Here is a 23,122-nt window from a genome sequence, read left to right on the forward strand (position 1 = left end):
CAGGTACTGTGGGAATCGGCTGCTTGATGTAGCCTTATTTTGCACCTAACGGTATTTGCTATCCTATCGGAGTCTGGTAGAAGTAACTGCAAAATGCCGAACAATAATCAGATTTATGCACACCGGATATGCCTGTACTGCATGCATAAATGTCAATTTTGACATTTACGCAAAATAAAGAGCTGGCACTTGCAAGAGAGAAAACACATGTTGAGTTTTTTCTGGAGCTTTCTATTGTGCATTGTGCATAGGTTTCATGAAATTGAGTTGGTCTATGTGTCCACACACTCTGTATGATATTAAATACACTGACGGAAACTGTCAGATTAAACTGTGCCTCAGGTATCCATAGCAGTGGATGGGAGACCAGCATGAAAGCAGTGAAAAACTATTTGTGAAGCGTTCAGGCAGCTAGGACAAGTGCTTACAGTTTAGTAAAAAATCAAAGAAGCCAAAAGGTAATAGCTTAAATATTTATTTCATATGCAAGACTAGTAAACACAGCAGATCAAATAAAAATGCAGAGCACAAGCAAACAGCATCAATGTTTCTATATTCAGGCACTTTTGTGACGATACATGTTTTATCATCACTCTCATTCTAAAATATATTGCATAAAATATGGCAACCCCAACTAAAAAAAAAAAGATATTGAATCAAGCCTGTACATTTTCATCGACTTTATGTCTCACACAATATGCACCTCGTAGAAAAAGCCTAGGTATCCACTAGCGCAGCACAATATAGGGATGATTTGTCCAAGGTAAATAAAAAAACAACTACATTTGGCTATCTGAAGAGGCACGAGAAACAAATTCACAATTCTAAAATGCACAAGAAATTCCTAGCTGGGGTCCTCAAAAGCCATACTCAAGCTTAAACAAAGAGCTATTCACACTTCAGAGTATAAAACAGTTGCTGAAGCTAGATGAAGTGCATATAAGCACACTAGGGTCAAGCATGTGCAGCAAAACAGCACATAAGCAAAAACTAAAGTACAGGTATTAAATACATAAGTTAAGGTGCCACACACAGCTGTGTGACTGTTTTCATAAAAAGCTACGGCTATTCATTCCAGTAGTATTTTTGTATAGATTACAGGAGTATGAAGAAAACAGTCCGAAAGATGCCCACTTTCTTGAGTGGACATGTGCGTGCCCATTTGGTTTCTATTGAAACTGCAAGCCTAAGGCAAGCCTGGGAAGTAACAAATGCCAGAAAGTACCTCCATAACAAATAACAGTTAAGTTTTGGCACAGGCGCTTCCGGAAGACAATGTCAACAACGTATGAATACAATCCATGCCAGAAAATAGAATCTGTAGCTAATCTTTTCATGGAAGGCAGCAGACTTTCAGGCTCTCAAAAGGCACAAATGATCATCGCTTATAACTATGAACTATACATCTACAACTTTAGAAATTTCTTTTTTTATTCATGCTTCTTAAATGACAATGCCTGACTTATAGCTTTTCATAAAAAGCTATTTGGCCTTCAATGTACAGGCCTTATATAAAAAAGTGTATTTTCTTAACCCTGTACTATGAAAGCACAAGTAGTAGCAGCAAGCCGAGTATGCAGAAGTATTTCATAGGAATACCAGGGCCGATTCTCGAAAAGTTTTACTTGAAAGCCTCCTTGAAAGCAACACCATGAAAGACCTGTCCTTTAAACTGGGGAAATGGTACGCAGCAATGCATACAGAAATGAAAGCCAGCACCAGTACTAACCGAAGGTCAAATTAGATTTACAGCTTGTTCTCATGTTCTCACACTAGCGCTAATCAGACCGGGCACTACTCTATGGAAACCACACTCACCAGAAATCATCAATCTTTGACAGATCTAACAGCCTGGGTGACATAGTAGAAACATGAGAAACAATCAATTTAAAGCTAGACAGGCCATGCTTACTAATAGGAAACAATGAAATAAAGCTGTTAGCCATCGATGAAGTCTAAAAGTGGAGAAAAATTCAGGTAAATGCTTCATATTTGAAGTGGCTAAAAATGGGCAAGATATTGTGCTCCAACAGTGCCATACATTTCATTCTAAAGTAGACTTGAAAGCTCTTAGCAAAGCCTGTAACAAGTTTAAGCTATCGTCGACATGCAGCAATCATGCTGGGCACTGTTGCAGACAACAACCATATGAGGCCTCAAACTATTCTATGTGTCTTCAACTGCTTACTTTACCATAAAGCTTTAGGAACTGGTATGGACAAGCTTTGTTTATTCTATAACAAGAAACAGAAGAGATCAGCAGCTAAACAAAGCAAACAAGATCTTCCTTTAACTTGCTCTGTCTAGTCGCTCACACACAAAGACTGCTTGTATGTGCATCAGAGAGCAGTTTGTTTTCCATTAGGCACGCATTGCCATGAGAGAGTATTTGCTCTATCGACATAACAAATGAAGCTTTATGCATTACACAAACAAAACTCAACCTACGGCAGTATGTTTCCAAACCTGCCAAGAGTTGTTGTCCTGGACTGGTTGGTGCCTGGGCAGTGCTAGTTGTGGTCTCTCTTTTTGCTCACTTTCTTGTTCTTGTCCCCCTTCTTTGGAGGAGGAGACAGGCTGCTGTGGGTGTTGCGACCGTACACGCTGCGCAAGAAACAAACAGTAGTGCCATCAATGGGAGCGTTTTTTTCACTACAAAAATAAACTACTATGCTTCGCCAAATGCTTAGTGTCTCCACCAAATGTAGCACTAGAAGTCCGAACAAGATGCCAAAGTTTCAGAGCTTGCCGTTCTCAGATACCAAAGCTATAAGCGATTTTCAGAAATGTTGAACAAATCTTTGTAATGTACAATTTTCTAATGCTCCGACTTGTTTGTTGTGCGTTTCTATGTGCCGTAATGCCCTGGCCCGCACCTATTGTTTGAAGGAGATGGTAGATCGATTTGCCACCTCACCACATCCTCTCATTTCTCACGCTTTGCCATCTGTCGGCAGCATGTCGAAGTAGGCGAGCAGCGTCGCCGCCGTCCAGCGATCACCCAAGCTCGGCGGCCCTCGGTGGCCTGGCGACGTCTTGTCTCGGAAAACTTCACTTTTTATATTTTCTTCTTGCTGGAGCACATTGGCAACATAAAAGCATAACACTCGGGAATTTCTAGAGTGTAGCTCTCACACAATTGCTTGCTAGAAAACCAAGAGTCGTCGTGCACCCACCCAAACACAAGGAAAACATAGAAGAACTGGAAGTATTACTCTCCCCATCGTGGCGGATGGAAGTGGCACAAATACCCCGTGTAAAAAAATACCTTTTTGTTATTACTAAAAAACATTAGTGCTTGTGATTCAAGACTATATGCAGTCGTTTTATCTCAAGTGCTCCCCGTGGCTCTTTCAAACACCATGTGACCACACCTATGATGCAATTTTATTTTTTTTACCCAAATCTAGGACTCCTAAGGAGATGGAGAGGAGTGCAACTCACTATTTGTACGTCTCGCTGCGGATGTACTCCACGACGTGGGACACGCCGATCTGGAGCTGGTCGGCAATGGGTGCCACCCAGGGGTTGTCGTCCATCCGCACCACGCACCGGTGGCTTGCCAGGTCCAGGTTGCCTGCCCAAGAGAAACGCCACTTTCAATGACAAAACAAAAACAGTGACTGATCATGGGGACTCGAGTGCATCAATAAAAAAACATCACCATCTTAAGGCAACTGAAGGAGTAAAAAAATGCTAAAAAGCCACTCCGCTTCATTTTCTTTTTAAAAAAACAATGCAGTCCTCTTCGGTATCACCAAGGAAGATGACACATCAAATATCCTGACCTACTTACTTCTGTCTAAATGTTTCTTAAACAGTATGGCAATCTTTGCAATGTGTCAGGTTGCCGAAATCGACTGACGCTAGCGGGCAAATTGAGGAGCAACCAACAGTGCAGTCAAGGCAGCAGCGTTGGCGTAGCCAACAGTAAGCTAAACGTCATCACCATTGCCCTTTTTTGTTTGTGTTTACTTCTCCGAGCAAGCGTAAAAGGAGGACACCGCTCAGCGATGTCCAACTTTTACGACTGCGAGACGATGACAGCGGTTGTGACGCAGGAGATGGCGGTAATGGCAGGACGGCAGGATGGCCCCCAAGAAGCGGGCTGTGTAGACGCAATACGCCAATTGCGTGCACACTGTTTGTCGTCATCTCACCGTTTGTGATCTTTGTCTCTCGGAGTTTCACTTACACTACACGTGCAGACTGATGTTGTGCAGACATGTCGTTGAATGTTGGAGACACCAAAACACGGTGAAGAGTGCAGTGCAGACGACACTTGCGCCTGACACACAACTGCCCTAACGGTGGCCCGCCAACCCGCCCCAATCTCACCCGTCGTGGTGTAGTGGATCACGTGGCATCTCATACCACCTGATAGCCATGTTTTTGTCGGCTCGAGGCCAATGATGCCAGACGGAGCCTAAGTTTCGGTTTCGACTCCTGCTCATGTTTAAAGATTTCACAATATATATCAAATTTTTTTGCCTTTGCAAAGCAAACGACGTAGTGCCTTTTATTAGTGCTTTTCAATGTGAAAACGCTCAATATCCTGAAATTTTCGGAACCGAGTGGAGTTGCCCTATAAGAACAGTCATCCTGTTTTAAAACAAGTCGACAGAGGTTTGCTTTGCTTTAAGCGGCCAGAACGAAGCACAGAGCTGACCTTTGAGGGAAGATTTAGAGTGGGCAAGGCTGATACGACAAGAGTGAGATGCAAAGGATGAGAACAGCAAGGCACCCCTTTCAGACATCCGGCCTCCAGCACGTGCTCGTTGCCTTTGATGTGCTTCGGTTGTGCAAGCACACTTGAAGCTCACAATACCCCAAGCGTTATTGAAAGTGGAAGACTCGCGCTAAAGGCAGGACGGCTGAAACTCCACCTCCTTGCCATTCTAATCTGGTCGGTGACTAGTGTAAGAGTTCAGACACGACTGGGAAATGGAAAGGGAGAACTGCCGCGCCAATTTTTGAAAATATAGTTGGAGTGGTCATCCTTGAAATGAAACCATCTAGAATTCCTTGAAGGAACGTCTGTACTCGTTTTCACCTCAAGAAAAAAAGAAGTTTTGCGCATTGTTAGTACGCGGCGCGAAGTAGTTTTTACGGGATGTGGTCGTCGGAGGAAGAAGAGATGCTTTTGGAGTTTGAAACATGTACGCCTTGACGAGATAAGACGTGTATAACCTTAAAAGCACCAACATATACCTTAACTGTCTACATAAAGGGTGAAATTAGCAATGCTGCGCGAGGAGCCGGACTGTTTTTTCTATGGTTCTTAAGGTGAAAACGGGTACTGAAGCCACAAACCTGCCAACTTCCATGATCGTCGCCTCCAGCAAAAGTAAATTAGAATGCCAAGCTCTTTTCCTGTCTCTCACACAAACTTCTCAGCAACAATATTTACCCCAATGCGAGGCAACCTTCCTATGACTGCGTGTGCATTTTATTTTTTGCGCAGAGTGCGGAGCTAGTCAATAAGCATTGTGGAAAGCCTTGCAAACAACTAGAAATCGGTAACCTCTATACTCCACAAAGTGAGCCACAGTGGGTTGTTGAGCACAATTTCACATTCTGAGAATTCCGCCTGGGTTACTGTCGTTAAACCGACTGGTCCATGCATCGTCATTCGAAGGTCTACTTCGGTCAATTCTGCTGCGCGGAAAACGAGATGTGCGAGCTTTAGTGGTAAAGAGATTGCCTCACATTCAAGACATTCAAGTAAGTAGGATACTAATCAGAATACAAATAAATGTTATTGGTACCAAAAGAAAATAAAAAAAATGAGGTACAACCTCATTGATATATTTTTCCGGCTATAATGTTGATGAACACTGGTTCCATGTAACACCCATAGATGTGCATATCAATTCCCGTCTGTTCTGTTTCCCTTGCCAATTCTTGTGCCCGAAAATTGCCACCTGACGTGGCAGAGGCGACAGACACGACTGCGATGCCACAGCCGTCCTCCATCTTTGCTTTACGATGCACATGAAGCACAATCACAAGCTTTTGAGTTTCACACATAATGAAACCCATGGAGCAAAGGAGAGTAAGCACAACAGAAGCATGCATCAAAAAAAGTGATTGCGAGGTGAGTACGCAATAAACTATTTGCAGTAATCCTCCGCGCATGCATAAACCTTTTACCCTGGCTTTGCTCCCTCCGTCGCGATTTTCAAAAGGCACCGTCCCACAGAACTAACATTGTCAGCACCTATCTTTGCGCGTATTTCATCCTTTTAGAGCATTCGTAGTATGGGACGTAAAGAGCAATAAAAACTGAATGCGTTCTGACAGGCAAAAGGTCCTGACATTTGTATGACGTCGTCAGGCAGAAATTGAGGGACCACCTTTCAGACGCGGTGAATGCGCCGGTCGTGGACGTGTCCCCCCAGGCACCGTACCTCGACGTCCCTGCTGCTCGGAGCGACAAATGGAGAATGAGTGGTGCCCCACAGTGTGCCCTCTTACCCAGCTCTGGGGGCAGGAGGGTCAGGCGATTGCCCTGGATGTGCAGCTCCCTGAGGCGTGACAGTTGACCCAGCTCTTTGGGAAGCTCCACCAGGTCGTTCTCCCGAACGGACAACTGCCGGGGGGAAAGAGAAGGAAGCGTCCTCACCACCGCATGCAATGCCACACACAATGACTTCAACGGAGAAGCTCTAGTATCGGCTTTAAGAGTGCACAGCAACCGCATATCGGACTAAAAAGTATTAGCTGCGTGTCTTCGCTATTCATTCACGGAGGTGCTTGCTTCTTTTCGAGCACGCAAAGTTTGTCGGTCATTTTTGTGGAGATGCATTCTCAATTACCTTCCCTCGATTAAAACAAATAGGGCTGTACCAACCTTCAATTAGTAACTTGCACGGACCATACTGAGACCAAAAGACTATTAAAAATATTCGTTAAAGTTATTCCCAAACTTTGATCCCTCCCCTGCCAAAGATCTGTTAGGTTCAACCGAAGCTATTTATTTATTGACTGGCATCGAGAGGTCAAAGCATACGCAGAGATGGTAAGTAAATAAGAGCTTTGACAAAAATAAAGCTTCGAGTGATACTCGGCTAAACATAATCGAGGAGACTTATAAATGCTCTCATTATAGTAAATATCCTCCCTTAAATCTCATACTTGTAATAACAAAGGTACATGCAGCATTTCACGGCGTTCTGAAAAAATGCTCAATTTGAAGGCGTTTTTAGGTTTCAGCTTCTTATTGGAGCGCATCTCCGCGCCAGCGATCCCGCTCCCCATGGCCAAAACGTGCAGCGTATGTGGACCACCCCGCAGTACACATAGAAGATGCTGGATAAGAAAGTCCAGACTGCCACATGAGGTTTGCCATTTTCGAGTCTGTGCCAGTGTGGAGATGCACCTTTATGTGCAATGTGAGGGGGCGCAGGAATGTTGCGTGTTTTGGCCTGGGGGGCGGAATTGCTGGCACAGAGATGAGCTCCGATAAAAAAAGACGAGAAAGATAGAAATGCGCCCAAATTGAGCAATTTTTCAGACCGCCATACAATGTTGCACATGACTTATATGTAATATGAGTGGATTTAGTAGTTTCAGATGTTTCGCATTAAGTTTCTAATTGAACCCATATCTTTAACATTAGTCATTAAAAACCTAATGACTAAAAAGTACTTAATTACCCAATTACACTGAATGCTAATAATTTTTCTTAATGTGTTCTTTGGCGTAGACCACTACAGCATCAACCTATTTTCTGTGTGATGCATAGTTTTAGCAGGAGCCATTTTGCTCACGTTTTTGAATATTTTACTGCAAGGCAAACATAAACGTCCACCAGGTAAGCTACTGACCATCAACTTTGTTCATTTTTTCTAAATGCTACAAATGCGTATACAACCACCCCATTCTGGAGGTGCGCCTGTTTTCTCGGCACGGGGCGGCATTGTTGCAGAGAAACTTGTGGCGCCCACTCTGCAAATGTCACTTCTCTGCAACGCACCACTGCGCTTCAAGAAGCACGTTCGACGGAACTAACTGGAGGCTGGCTCACAGATTTGCGCGTGAGTGTGACCTATTGCGCTGCCACTGCTTGTCACCACATATCATAAATGCTGGTGCCTTCTTTCGGGTAACCCTGGAACACTTTCGATTATACGCAACATTTGTTTACAAAACTTGGCCAAAATTTGTGAGAGCTGCTGCCGGGAGCGCTACTGTTCCAGACGGGGTATTGGTCACCCCACTTTCTGTGAGCCATTCCAAATTCGCAATGACAAGTAGTTTTCAAAGAACAATTTCTCGTACGCCGACATTTTGTTACGTCCATAATCGATCGCTGTGTGCAAGCACCGATCATTCTTTATTGATCTCTAATAACAGAACTTAAAGATAAGACTTCTTAATTTGTTTTCGAACAAAACTATGTTTTGGGAGGGAAAAAGAGCCAGGCAGCTGAGTGTATGGGTTCGTAGCACCTCTTATCGATGGCGTCACGTGCAGCACATAATTTCGTGGGTGACGGTGTTATTGAGAATTCATTTTAAGGCAAGAAGAGAGGATGAAGAGTGATATTGTTCTGGAGATTGTTGCATGTTGCAGAAGAGGAAGTTTAAATCGGTTGGCCAAGCGTACAGTGCCGAAGACGCTTCCAGAAATGTTGCCAGTGTGATCCCGCATCACCGCAATTGATTGGTGGCTCATTTGGAGTGCTTCGAAATTACAATTCCTCTTTCTGGTTGCCAGATCCCCGGCAGTGCTGGCCATAGTCAGATACAACATAAGACAATGCGAGGGGGAAAAGGGCATGCACGAGAAAAGCATTGTGGAAAGGAGGTCGCTCCTCTACCTTCTCAGATTTCCTAGTTTCTACCCCTTTTCCCCCTCGCAATGTTTTTCTTATGGTGTATCCGACTATAGACTGGCTGCTCTTAGCCCCTTCGTCAACGCTAGCGCCACACGTAGTTGCGTACCGAGCTCTTCCATCGCGTTACGGAGACGTTTCGTGACCAGTAGTGTATCTAAAGACTCTGCTACAGGCTCGAAATAATTCCAACAATGTTATCAGTAACAATTTCCGTAATGTAGATGGTGCATAGAATTGACCCCGCAAATACCGCAAAACCTTCAGTCTAGTTACATGCACATCTGAATTGTTCCAGGGCTGCTGATAGATGGCAATAGTGCGCCTGGGTGTTCACTTGTCATGAGCAGCTGGGCGTTTTCAGATAAGATCGAACAACCATGTCCGGTGACCATTTTTAATTTTGATGGAAAAAAAATATTTTGCTGGCTTTATGCCCAGAAGTATAAAACCAATCCTTGTTTTCGTAAAAAAATTTTTTTCTTTGCAAAAAGAATTAGTAAGCACCCTCTCAGTCTCGTGCGCGTTTTGCGTATCGCGCAATGTTCACATCTCGGGCGGCTTTCCCCAAAATGCTGTTCTGGATACAAGTCTAGAAATATTCACAGACAAATTAGGCATAGGAAGGATTGACTAAAAGTATTAATCACCGAGTATTAAGGTAGTTATTTTGAGGAAACAAAATCGCAAACACGGCACATTGTGCAATAACGCTCTGGATTAAAGAATATTTTTCTCCATATCTATAAAAGCTAATGTCTTCAAACTTTGCCAGTGTGTTGCCCTGTATATAGTTAATCTTTGCGTGAAATATTGTTCTCCTGGTTAGCAGGAGAAATTTACAAGAATTGCTCACAAAGGGGCATTTAACTAGAAATGTATTATTTTGAAAATCATTTTTAAAAAAAAGGCCATCTTTAATTTTCTTTTTACTCTCTGAAATTAATGTTTATAATATGTACTAACAGAGTCTGCAAAAACATGATGCAATATTAGTGTGGCTTTTAAGTTATAAAGCGAGAAACACGGCCAAATTGACGCTAACACGGTAGCCATAAATGGGGCATGCACATACCCGTTCTTCACAATTTCATTATTATTAAAACGTGTAAAAATGCTACAGGGTGGTCAGGAAAAGACAAATTGACAGCACAGAGGTGTACGGTAGTTTTTGATGGGAAAATTCCTGATACATTTTTGTACAACCGACCCGAAAATGCCCATGGGCCGGAGCGATCGAGGTGCGCCACCCTGTAACATGCTTCGCGGTGCCTGTTTCAACAGACGGCGTATAGCGTCTCCGTTTACGCGACGTAGAGGAAGCAACCGGAACGACTTTGCAAACAGATCAGCCTACTACCTTGGCGGTAACATGATATAGGAAGTAGGGTGCGGCAGAACCTGAACCCGCTCCGCCTGAGAGCGCCAATAGATCCGCCGCCGTGGAGGGCCGCACAACGCGTAGAAAATAAAGATACATTAAAAAATAAAAAATAATTGCGATTGAATAAGATCATCTGTAACTTAATTTATAAGACAACGGTCTAGAGAATCGTGAAATCCAATTCGGGTATGTCCATGTGACCTACGTAGGTGATGGTGCAACAAGTCACTTTAAAAACAAGTACCAACTACACGAGCTGCAGAGCCACAAATACAGGTCAGCGACGTGTATTTTTTCTGCAGCTTGACATGGCAAGAGTGCCTGTGATCGAATCGGGGGTCGTGTCAAGTTCTAGACATTGTTGTACAGCCTCCGAGGCCCACCAAGTCGATGATCAAGTCGGCGTCAGAAATGGTTGCCCCACTGAACACTAAACTGCCGAATGTGAAACTAATTCACCTCCCGAAAGCTGACGTCAAAGCGTTCAGGGACATGAAAGCAAAGGAGCAGGACTCTATTTCTGTTTTGCGTGGAATTCAGTCTTGTCACCTGTGGCGGTGTAAACGGTCCGACACTTAGCAATCACAGCTGTTTTAGCAAGAACAGTAGCCACAGAAAAGATATATCTTTAAAAGTAAAGTCTCTTATGGCTGCGAAAAGCAGATCGAGGTCGCGAGCTTGCGGTGCCACTGAGAAGAAACGAACAGTGGTCGCTACAGGCAAACCGGAAAAAAAAGTTTCCTTTTCGGAGTGCCAGGAGAGTGCCGTGACCGACTCAGGTCAGCGTCCAGCAGAAAGAATTCACGCGACAAGCTCCGAATGTGTGCGAAGGATCTTGATTAATTAAACTAGTTTCAATTGTACCACTTTAAACATGTGTTCTCTCTTATCACTGTTTAAACGTCAGCATCCCCGCCTCCCCACGAAGAGTATATGCCGAAATTCACTGATCCGAGAAATCTGTATTTAAATTGTTGACTTGTGCTTCAATCTCACCTGTAATCTTTTGTATGAATTCAAATTTTTCATGAATTCCTTTCACAGTGCTTTCTTTTCACAGACTTCCTACATTTTTCGACCGCTTGCTTGCCCCTGTTTGAAATTGGCAAAGTCCTAGCTTTCTCCACTCCTGCTACATCAATTCTGTTTATTTAAAACTGTAGAAAAAAAAACAAAACAAAAAAAATATTGCAAAGCATTTTTGAAGGGCCTGATGGGACAGATTATGAGCCTTGCTCTGTGAAAAGTGGAAGAAAAATTGTGGTGGCCTTCATTTTAAACTGATTTTCTAATGCTTGCAGAATCAGTAACCTGTCTAAATTTCAGTGTATTCATTTTAGGAAGGTTATCGTTTTCAATTTCAATGAAATTTATGCAAATATAGAACAGACGCGTTCAAATCATTTAAAAAATTTTAATTTCCAGTCTTTTAAGATCCGGATCCATAAAGCTCTAAATTGCTTCGTAATCAATATTACATGTTTACCTCCTTTTATTTTATGCGGAGTCTCTGCACAAAAAATATTAAACCTAAGACGACAACAGTTTTTCTTTAATAAATATCCAAAAGAACAGTTTCACGAAAGTCGCAAAAACGAGAGCATATACCGACAGCGACTTTGTGTTTTGTTTTTTTTTTCTCAAGAGAAATTTTTTTTTCTGCAAAAAACGTTTGAATATGTTTTTGCGCTTGCACAACAAGTAAAACATATATTCTTTGCTAAAAATAAAAAAATGTCGACCAGACATGGTCACTTAATCCTATCTGAAAACGCCCAATATAAACAATCTCAGGCAATTGGAATTCTTTTACTTTTAAGTATCCTTTATTTTCTATGCCTTGTGCGGCCCTCCACTGCGGCGAATCTATCGGCGCTAACAGGCGGCGCAGGTTCAGGTTCTGCCGCATGTTACCGCTAAGGTTGTAGGCTGATCTTTGTTTGCAAAGTCGTTCCGATTGCTTCTTTACGTCGCATAGACAGAAACGCTATACACCGGCTGTTGAAACAGGCACCGCGAAGCATGTTACAGGGTGGCGCACCTCGATCGCTCCGGCCCATGGGCATTTTCGGGTCGGTTGTACGAAAATATATTAAAAATTTTCCCGTCAAAACTACCGTCCAACTCTGTGCTGTCAATTCGTCTTTTCCTGACCACCCCGTAGCATTTTTACCTCTTTAATATTAATGAAATTGTGAAGAACAGGTATGTGAGTGCCCCATTTATGGCAACCGCGTTAGCGTCAATTTGGCCATGTTTCTCGCTTTATAACTTAAAAGCCACACAAATATTGCATCATATTTTTACAGACTCTGTTAGTACATATTATAAACATTAATTTCAGAGAATTTAAAGAAAATTAAAGATGGCCCTTTTTTTTAAAAATTACTTTCAAAATAATGCATTTTTAGTTAAATGCCCCTTTGTGAGCAATTCTTGTAAATTTCTCCTGTTAACCAGGAGAACAATATTTCACGCAAAGATTAACTATATACAGGGCAACACACTGGCAAAGTTTGAAGACATTAGCTTTTATAGATATGGAGAAAAATATTCTTTAATCCAGAGCGTTATTGCACAATGTGCCGTGTTTGCGATTTTGTTTCCTCAAAATAACTACCTTAATACTCGGTGATTAATACTTTTAGTCAATCCTTCCTATGCCTAATTTGTCTGTGAATATTTCTAGACTTGTATCCAGAACAGCTTTTTGGGGCAAAGCCACCCGAAATGTCAACATCGCGCGATACGCAAAATGCGCACGAGATTGAGAGGGTGCTTACAAATTTTTTTTGCAAAGACAAATTTTTTTTTTTTCGAAAACAAGGATTGGTTTTATACTTCTGGGCATAAAGCCAGTAAAATATTTTTTTTTCGTCGAAATTAAAAGTGATCACTGGACATGGCTGTTCGATCTTATCTGAAGACGCCCAGCTGCAAGTTGTTGCAACGGGAGGCTAATGCACATTCAAAGGCAAATGTTTGAACCAGCCTTTACCAGCCATAACCGTGACTATATAGCAAATACTAAACAAACGACTCATAAGAATGAGTCAAATGTTTAAGCAACATTACAACGGTTTGCCTGTGAGAATAGAGACACTAGTTCACGCTGTAGATAAGAAACTTTTTCGGCGCTGTTTGACTGCTAATCTAAAGTTTTTAGCACATGCCACATAGCAGGGATTATGCAAACACACGTCAGAGCGGCCCTGATCTGGATCAACAATGAAACACAAGATCACTAGAATCTGTAACGCAAGCTTTCGTGCCACACGCTCCAAGCCTCTCTGCACCAATGAGCTCAGTCACTTTGCCAGTGCTTGAAAAGTATAAATATTACGATTCACTTTGAAAGGAATATCGTGTAGCATATTATAACTATTATTCAGAAATATTAATATTTGTACACTATACAAAAGTTCTTCTAGGTTTTCTGAGATAAAATATAATATAGCTGGGCATGCAAGAGGAGGTTAATAACACGAGCTCACAATTTGAAGGTTCTTGAGCTGACCAATGGCTGGGGGAATCTTCTCAAACTCATTGTCACCGAGGTAGAGAGCCCGTAGAGTGTCTGAAAATATTTCCGGAACAGTAACCTTGAAAAAACATCAAAGCAAATTTCATTGAGCGATAAAACTTCCTCGACACCATCTAACAATCAACAACATGTTTTGCTCCACAGACATACTTCACAATGCCATAAAAAATGCCCATACATAAAGGGAGCACAGAAGTGTCACATCAAAACAAGTGACCTAAGTATAAGTGCACTTTCAGTTCAAATCTGGTATCATGCTTTACAGTTAGAAAGTCACTATCAATCAAGATCAGCGCATAACAAACACTATAGTTGCTGAAAATTCTCAGTTCTGGTATTGTTTGTCAGAATCATTGATTCCAACTGTTGTGCCCCAACTACAATCCAAATCTCCACCCTGGGCCATGGCTTCTAAACATATCTCCAACTCTCAAAAGTCTAAGATTACATGCCAACTGTCGATTGCCTGCCCTGGGGACTGCCTCGTGGCCACACCAATGCACAATGTGTGTCTGCATGGCCACACCAATGCACAATGTGTGTCTGCAGCACTTGGAAATATGTGTACATTTTTCAGTGGCCATTTAATAGATTTGTTTCGAAATTCAGTAGAGTCACTTCAATCCCTATTGCCATCGAACTGGATCATCTGTGGCTCGCAATGGCAGCCTCCTGGTGGCCAATAGAGGAAGAAACTGAAGACTTGCACATACTGAAGCAGCTAATGCAAAACCTCCACATTCTAGATGTTAGCACGAAGCAAAACATAAATTGGATACAAGCACCACGTCAGCATTTGTTTCAAACAAGAGTTCAATCAATCAGTTAACACACACATAGCTCACAAGCACCCGGATGTGGCAATGTCTGTCAAGAGCTCTGCTTGGGTAAGCGTTTCATACAGACGGATAGTTTTTTTTGTCACTGTCGAAAACTGGAAGGACTCGAGAAGGAGCTGTATAGCGAAAAGCATGTTGCCGTCTGCTGTTCACATACGAAACTTACAGTGCCCTTCAAGATACTGCATTTTCACTACTCCTGGCATGCCAAGAGCTACACTAACTGTTGAGCTACTATAGTTACTGACAGGATCAGAAGGTCAGGGAGGCCTTTCAGCTCTCCTGCTTCCAATGTGAGCTTGGCGTCCTTAAACCTCGAGCGTGCACGTGCAGCCAAAGCACAGCGGCAAGCATCAGCAGCAAGCTGGAGGTTAGGCATCCAGAAGAGACACCCTGCAGTTCTCCCCTGTCAGGGTCAATAGATGGCACGGAATTTCATAGAGAGTCTATAGCTGGCTCCAGAACACCGGCCACCCGTTGCAGGAAAGTCCTCGGCCGTCCCTAAACAAAGAATGGCCCGGCCGGCTTGTCTGCTTGTCCACGGTGCGAGGACGGCTTCTACCAGTTCCTCACCCATGATGAAGAAGTTGTTGGAGAGCGACTGCTCGTTGAGGTTGTTGTAGGTGAGGTCGAGGACCTCGAGCACCGGAAACGCCCCAAAGCCCCTCGGCAGGCTGCTCAGCCGGTTAATTCTGCGAATCAGAGAGGAAGAAAAAATTTAATGTTTTGGGAATTTATGTGATGAATCGACGAAGGGCATCTGGCATGCTTCAGCGGAAGAGTGAGAACTGATTTCGACAAACTGGGGATCTTTTGACGTGCAACCGATATCTCGGTTACCTTCTCCGCAACGCGCCTGTCAGATTCTGGGCAACTCGCCCACCAACTGGGGATTCGTAGGCCGGCGCTTCGCCTCGTAGTCATTGAGGCCATTAACCGGAAAGAAGGGCACGCCTCAAATCATGTTGGGGGCCGAAAGGGAGACAACTGGGCATAAGCCATCCATCACTTGGTCATCAATGTCAACTGCAACCCAATCCAAAACCTTTGACAAGTAACATAGTGTAATGATACAAAAACAAAAAAATGCCTCGAAGCCTTGCCAGAACTAGTCTTTTTTTAAAGGTTTGTACTTCTGCCAAAAAACAAAAAGTAAAAGAAATGAGCAAAAAAAAGTAAGGAAAGAAACAACCAGAGCTTAGCAAAGATAAGTAGCAGCCAGCTGCTGCCTCAATATTTATTGGGGATCTCAAGTACAACATTTTCTGGCATCTAACAAATGGATCATTGCCAGTGACAGGCACTCCCAAAAAACGTATGATGGGTGGAAAAACAAATTGTGATATGCAAAGCACACTGGTGGATAATGCACATGTGCAAAATTTGTGAGAATTTTTGTACATTGTGCCCCATTTTCCAATTGAGATTTGTTGAAGCTATGGACTAAACTCTTTATCTACATATAAAGCATAAATTAGGGATTGATTTCGTTGCTCCTTGTTATCCTGTGTGCTGACACATGTGCCATACACTAAAAGATATGGTAAATAAGTAGTTTTTCTAGTTGTGAGCTCAAATTATGAAAGCAGCAAGAAAATACTCACCCCAAGTTGAGGATCTTGAGCTTTGGCATTGTCGAGATCGACGAGGGCAATTCCTTTGCGTAAAAGTACATAAAAAAGAATCACAAACTCAGCTGCTTTGCTGAATATTTACACATCTGTTTCACCCTTCCCTTACTGAAGAGAAAAGCGGTGATCACCAAAGTACGGACAGATTTTTGTAATTTCATAAACTAATCAGCACATTGCATATTATGACACATCAAAATGTGGCCCATAAACTGCTCTTTGGAAGGAATAGAAAGTTTGAATAATCTGTTGAAAAAGTTCTGAAAGTTTAATCATAGAACTTGGACCTTATGTAAAAAAGACAAAAATGATTTAGACATCCCTCACTAGATTTCCCTTGCATCTGAATTTGATTGCATTTCTTTCGAAGATCAGCTTCCTTCTGATCTTTCTTGATTGTTAATGGGTTTTGCCAATGTTTCAGCGTGTGGAGAGAAAATGACATACCTTTGTGCTGAACCTTTAAGCTCTCAGTGTATGTTTGCTTAAGTTTAGAGTGAGGTTAAATTTTTGGTTCTGGTCTGGGTTCAATGGGCCTTATGGGTATGATAAACTTTCACTTTGAGTGGAAAAGGCAAAGGTTTCTTTTGTATAAATAAGTCGAAGGTCCTTTATCACATGAAGTTGGGTGTTGTCCAAGCATGCCTGTGTGCCCTGCATATTTTTTTGTTTTGTTTTGTTTTTTGAGGTCATAGGTACAAGTGGTTTTTATGAGTTTATGGAAAGAAGGATGATTCTCTGTCTAATAGGTTTTGGGCAACTTTGAAAATGTGGGTATATAAGATGTGTAACAAAAAAGGCAAAAGCTGAGTTTGAGATGTCGTCTTTTTCTTTTTCTGTCTCTTCCACTTTTTTAAGCCTGTGTCTCGGGTCAACTTAAGTCATGGTAGACTTCCCCCAGCTTGCCTGTAGCCTGTCATAGAATACCGCGCATCTGCCCATTCCACATTAAGCGCCCATTCCCAAATTTGTAAGATCTGAGAAAATATGCACAGGACATTTATATGTAAAATTGATAAACGGACAAGCGCCAGTCCCCTATTTTCTTGTGCTTATTTTTTAATTTTGAGAGGGCGTTTGCCTGGTATTTTACGGTAGCTGTTATACATATTATAATTTCGTTTTGAAAATTGTTATCTCTGCCTTTTCATTTATTAGACTCCAGCTGCACACTGTCACGACTTGCTTCCTGCATGACGTTTGATAAGGTAGATGCACACTTCTTCACAAACACTGAGTGTTAAAATCAAGTAGATGTGTTAACCATGGTAATACTGAGATCTCCTGTCACATGCAAGCAAGGAGTGGCACGAGCAACCCCGATGGGCTTATAATATCTGCTCTCTATAATATTCTTGCTTTACCTATCGCTTTGTGAAGACACTGACAAATACAGCAAAGAAAAATACCTATCAGTGATTTAAGAGGCCAAGTCACTTTCTTTTCCTCCAAACATGGAACATTATGCTTACCTCATCCGTAAATAAAAAGAAAAAAGTGGCACTATAACTGTGTGGTTCTATCAAGTTTAGAGGAGCGAATTTGCACAATATATCTACTGAACTTATACCATGAATATGGTAGTAGATTGTCGCATCCTACAAGCATTTTTTCACTTGCGTATTCAATTGCATTATACACACGGACAACTTTCTGTGGCTACGCAATCAAAGCTATGGACACACAGGCATCCGAGCACCTTGGGCGTCAATCAAAGCTGTGCACAAGCACTCTTCACTACTTCTGAAATGCCACAGAACGCTGTCCACGAGTATAGTCTCACTTATCACTTTGGGAAGTTTTCCGGAGTGCTTTGTTCACATTTGTCCACCTTAACACCTCAGACACGAATAAGAAAAAGACAAAGTAATCACAGACCCCATTTCGATTAACATGATTGGCTGGAACGGATTAACATGTGGTACTTATGAGATACCTAGAGCCACCTTTGCAAAAAATTCATACTGGCCTAAACAAACAATACTCTACTACCACTGAATGTATCACTCACCATTAAAATTTATCTAATTTGACATGGCATAAAAACAAAATTATGTATGTTTAATGATTCTGCAGCTATGTGCATTCGGTCCAGGTTGACTGCCTGACCGAGTGCACACCCTTTGCAGAAAACTGTACACAATGCAACATATTTGCTAATACAAACAACTGACTACCACAGAATGCTCCCATTCCTAAACTGTGAAAAAAGTATGTCTCATAAAAGAAACTTGCAAACTTACAACGATGTGGTTATTGCACAGAGTCAGGATCTCCAAGTTGTACAAGTTTGCTATGCTGGCAGGAACAACTGTGGATAGAAATGTTTTGCCATGAGCCCTCTTTTTTTATCTCGGGTCAACTGAAGCTCTACAGATCACCAGTGGGCTTTCGAGTCATCTTTCTGACACAGTGAGAAGCATGTTCTTGTGCTTTGTTGTTTTTCTTTGTAGAAGGAAGTTTTACATAGGAAGCGGTTACTATTTTGCGAAGCAATTGTGATCTTTATTCTCCGTGAAATGGGGCTGTTGGGGACACCATTGTTTTCCGTTCTTTTCTACATTGTTAGAAGTCGGGGATTTCAAGGTCTCTCAAAAAATTGTTGGATTTGTGAGTGTAGAGTAATATGGTTAGATCAATTTCATGAGTGGCCCCTGAAGCTACCAGGGACGCTGCTCAATGCAGCTCTTCTCCAAGAGTTTGATTCATCTTTCTGCCGGGCAGTTGTCCGTTTTACAGGTGGTTTTTTCTTTTTTGTGATTGGCGCGGCACTCTATCACGGGGCGACTTCAGTCAAGCCAAAGTCTTTGTCACCAATCGAGCCCTGCCGTCGGCCGGCATTTGGACTGGGCTACCAAAATTGATGAGACTGTTTTTTGCTGGTTGGCTTCAGCAACTTGTTTTGTGTTCTGTCTAAAGGCTGGTTCACACACCTGCAACTGCTTGCGACTGTATCCCTTTAAACCTCTTAAAATCTCTTACGACGAGATATTGGGTAGCCGTGGAGCACATGCAGTTTTCGTACAATTCCCATTCTTTTCATGCATTATTCTTTTTTTTTTTGCTAGAAAAACGTTTGACAATGTTTGAAATTGCCATTTCTTATGTATATTGTGTACATTTGATCTCGTAAATACCCCTAAACCTTCACTTTAGTGAAATGTAAGTCCAACAAGTTAACTCGTAGATGGCGCCAGCATGTTCTCTCATCGTAAGAGAGCACAAGGATTCGGTCACAAGTAAATGCAAGTGTATGAATAAGTCTTAAAAGTTTTGAGGTTTTATTATTATCTTTTTTTTATCAACTGTGCTGCGAGTGTCTGTTGCCGGATGCTTTTCTTAGATATTTTTTCATTGTGTCACGGTTGTAGATTTTGTTTTTTGTATTGTCTGGTTCATCTGCATTGCAGTGTTCCATGTGCAGAAGCCTGATTTTTTTTGCTGTGTGCGGTTGACTTTCCACAATTTTGAATAAATTATTTTTGTTACATTAAAACATCCGTGTTATTGCCTCTCTGCCCGACTTTTACACGCAGCATAGCTATATCACCTGCCTACTGGTCCAATCTAATTCTTTAACTCTTCTAACTAATTTTTCTAGTATTTTTCTTTTTTTTAAATTAAAGTTTACCATTTTGCGACACATATTAAGCCCAGATACATAAGTTGTTTAAGGAAAGTACCTCCCTTGAAGAGTGTAGTTTTTAAGTATTTGTTCTAATTCAATGAAATTCCCAGGGTACTGACCATGCAGCCTTAGGAGGCCATGTGCAAACTTTCAGCTAAAAAATCTTATTCTGTGTCATGTAATGGTCTCATTTGTCAGAAGAATGAAACAAGACTTAGCTTAAGTGTTTTTATGTTAACTATTCACACAAACTACTTGAGTTACAAGTGATGAGACAAAGACGAGGCTCCTGACAGTGACAGGCACAAGCCAAATAAAGTAAAAAAGATTATACGAAAATATTAACGTCCGACACCTCTCCAGCAGAGAGGGACCTTCAGGAGAATCTAGTGAAAACCACATTTGTTGTGCGAATGCTTAGATGGCGGGAAGTTGGTCTGCCTTAGAATGGCACCTGATGTCTCTGGTCTAGAGGGGCAATCTAGCCAGTGCAACATGGCTGTTGAACTAGAGTCTTTAAAGTGTATCCCTTAATAGCAACTACACAAATGGAAGCAGGTACAATATCCATCCATAATGGAAAAGGCGAGAGTGAAATCTGATTTTGCTACTGCAGTATAAGCCTTTCCTCAAGGAACTGCCCTCTAACTTTGTAAATTTTGGAGCTGTGGTGCCTCAGCAAGTCAGCAACAATAACAGTATTCAAAGCTCACCTCTGATCTTGTTGTGGCTCAGGGTCAACCTCGTCAAATTGGCCAGGGAAACTGCAAGGAAATGAGAATATTGTAAAAACTCCCAGAAACCCATGCCAGTGGTGCATGCAAGAAACAGACACACTCGCTCGAGCCAAAACAGTCCAATGCACGCTGCCTTTTACAAAAGTGAAATGCTCAGGCAATGTAAGGGGTAAGAACTGTAATCTTTCTTATTTTATTTGCTTTGTTAGTATTTTAAAAACGACAAATCTACACACCTCGCTCCTGTATAGTTTTAGTTCTCGTTAACAGTTCTAACAGTTCTTTGATGTATTAATTTTTCTTTTCTTTGAATATATATTTTTGTATGTATAATTCAGCCCCTTACAATAATGCTCTATGAGTGAAGTGTAGAAAACTAATTAAAAAAACTTCACACGAGGCAAAAGCAAGCTGCACTAGCATGTCTCAAGAAACCTCTTTGGAAAATCCCACAAGGCTTTTTGGTGAGCCCATATTGCACCATGCTATACAGGAATCGTGGGGCCATGCCGATGTATGCTTGGCCCGACTCGACTTGTACGCTCTGTACATCCCGGAAGCAGCTCGACAGAACAAACATGACAAAGCTGGTACGCACCCTGTTCTGTTATTGTCCTGCCTTTGCATTCTAAAATCACACAATGCTGAACCAACATGAACAGCTCTTTTTATTCAAGGGGTACTCTCTTACACACTGTACGTCGGATTGCCAGAAAGATGTCGTGTTCGGGTGAAACATGACATCGTCACGTAATCCAATTTTAGATTGGAAAACATTGTCACAACTGTTTTTTTTCCAACTGAACTAGTTTTTCCAAACTAGTATAGTACTGTGGAGCGTGCCTACAAGGGGCACAAAACAAAACAGTACAACTGGGTGTTCAAACTAACCCGAGTAAATCTCTAAAAGGGCCAGTGTTGTACACATGCTAATTTTGCCATGCAGTGTATTCCCACGGGTTAATATTGAAGGTCACATTTTTCTACTTAGGTTGGCTCTCCACGTCTTCATATGCCCATTCAACTTTACTATTAAAAAAAAAAAAAGTCCTGATAAGGGCAGGTATATGGGGGTCGGAATGCTGCGACACCTTTCAAGCCCCTGAATGTTGAGTCGACACTTTCTCAGTACCCAGTTGTGAGTGTGCTTACTCAGACTTTTTGAGATGGCGGACTTAGATGTCAGCTTTAAAGAAAGACAGAAAATAGATATGATTGTGTGTTTGGACTAGCTATGTTGCACATTATACAGGCATACATACAATCATGATGATAGCACAAGGTATAAAATCAGCACGGTGTGAGTAACTTGTGTTTGGTCAGAGATGGGTTGTAAAATAACAGAGGTGAGCCGAATGTTAGCATTCGGCAACAGCTAGTCTAGCATGGTCTGTCAACTCAAAAACAAAACAAGCTCCGAGTGCGTAACATAGATAACGCTCAAACATTCCGGCGGAGCGCTCGAGCATAGCCAACCATTGGGAACGCGTTTAAAGGTCTGTCTTGTTTTTTTTTTTTTTTCTTTTGTAATTTTTACGTGAATTTAAAGGTGTCAAGGACGATATGACGACGACGGACGTCGACGTACTGCGCGGAAACAGGGAAGCCGTTTCTTGATTTTGGCATTGAGAAAATGAGTCAACCTGTAAATTCCCGTGATCGATAATTCAGGACACAAAAATATTACGATGGTATTCACTAGAACGTATCTGTGTGAAGAGCGAGCAGTAAGAACAGTCGGCGAAAGCAGGCATTCAAGCTCGCGTCTTCACTTTCTGAGCAAACGTCGCAGGCACACACCCAGTAGGACGTAACAATTGGACTCCTTGCGTGCCGACAGGCGTTTATTAATCGCCAGAATCGCTTTCAATTGAAGAAACTCCCAGCGTCACCAGTGCACACTGAAGTTGACAACGCCCAGCGAAGGTTGGTGTTTACTTTTTTCGTTTGCCTCGAGAAAGAAAACATGTTCGACACTGTTGCGCAAAACCAGCTTTTGGCGAAGTTTCAGCCCCACGACCCCCAGGTTTCTCGTTGCAGGCAGGTTTTGAAGTAACATTCAAGACATTTCGTAGCATGTGTAAACGATCGCTACGTGAATCAACCCCCGCAGACCCATGACATCACAACCGGTTTAAAAATACGACGGTCGCGCCAAATTTGGAAAAGGGGGTCAAAAAAGGGTCCCGCCCTGGCGCGAGCGGCTACTCACAGAGCCCCGGGATCTCTTCGATTGAAGTGATGCCCCGGTCGACCAGGTCCAGTTCGGGATTGTTCGTTTCCCGAGCTTCGTCGACCACTTTCTTCACCTTGGCCATTTTGTTAAAATCCAGGCAATTACAGGAAGTGTGCTTGGTCTCGCGCTCCATCCTGCTGGCTGCTCAACTTCCGGACGCCAGGAGCGCTTCTGCGAAGACTCGTCAGAAGGGCGCGGGGCGGCGCCACCGGACTGCTTCCCACGCGTAAATCGCCGTTGGCGTCGTCTGCTGCCCACATCGGCTGCGTCTCGCACCAACTGTT

General features: G+C 42.4%; 1 protein-coding gene across 1 annotated transcript; it reads right to left on the minus strand.

Annotated features, from left to right (window-relative positions):
- Positions 1–459: 459 nt before the first annotated feature.
- On the minus strand, positions 460–23,117 carry LOC8023994 (ras suppressor protein 1). Its single transcript, XM_002403830.5, has 9 exons — positions 22,815–23,117; positions 20,579–20,629; positions 18,481–18,548; positions 16,211–16,263; positions 15,180–15,298; positions 13,718–13,800; positions 6,478–6,592; positions 3,445–3,577; positions 460–2,604 (listed from the first exon to the last, which is right to left on the minus strand). The coding sequence occupies exons 1-9, from the start codon at positions 22,969–22,971 to the stop codon at positions 2,511–2,513; spliced, it is 873 nt and encodes a 290-aa protein (XP_002403874.3). The 5' UTR covers positions 22,972–23,117; the 3' UTR covers positions 460–2,510.
- Positions 23,118–23,122: the final 5 nt, after the last annotated feature.

Source organism: Ixodes scapularis, unplaced genomic scaffold, assembly GCF_016920785.2.
Source record: "Ixodes scapularis isolate PalLabHiFi unplaced genomic scaffold, ASM1692078v2 PGA_scaffold0__279_contigs__length_252992795, whole genome shotgun sequence".
Lineage (NCBI taxonomy): Eukaryota > Metazoa > Arthropoda > Arachnida > Ixodida > Ixodidae > Ixodes > Ixodes scapularis.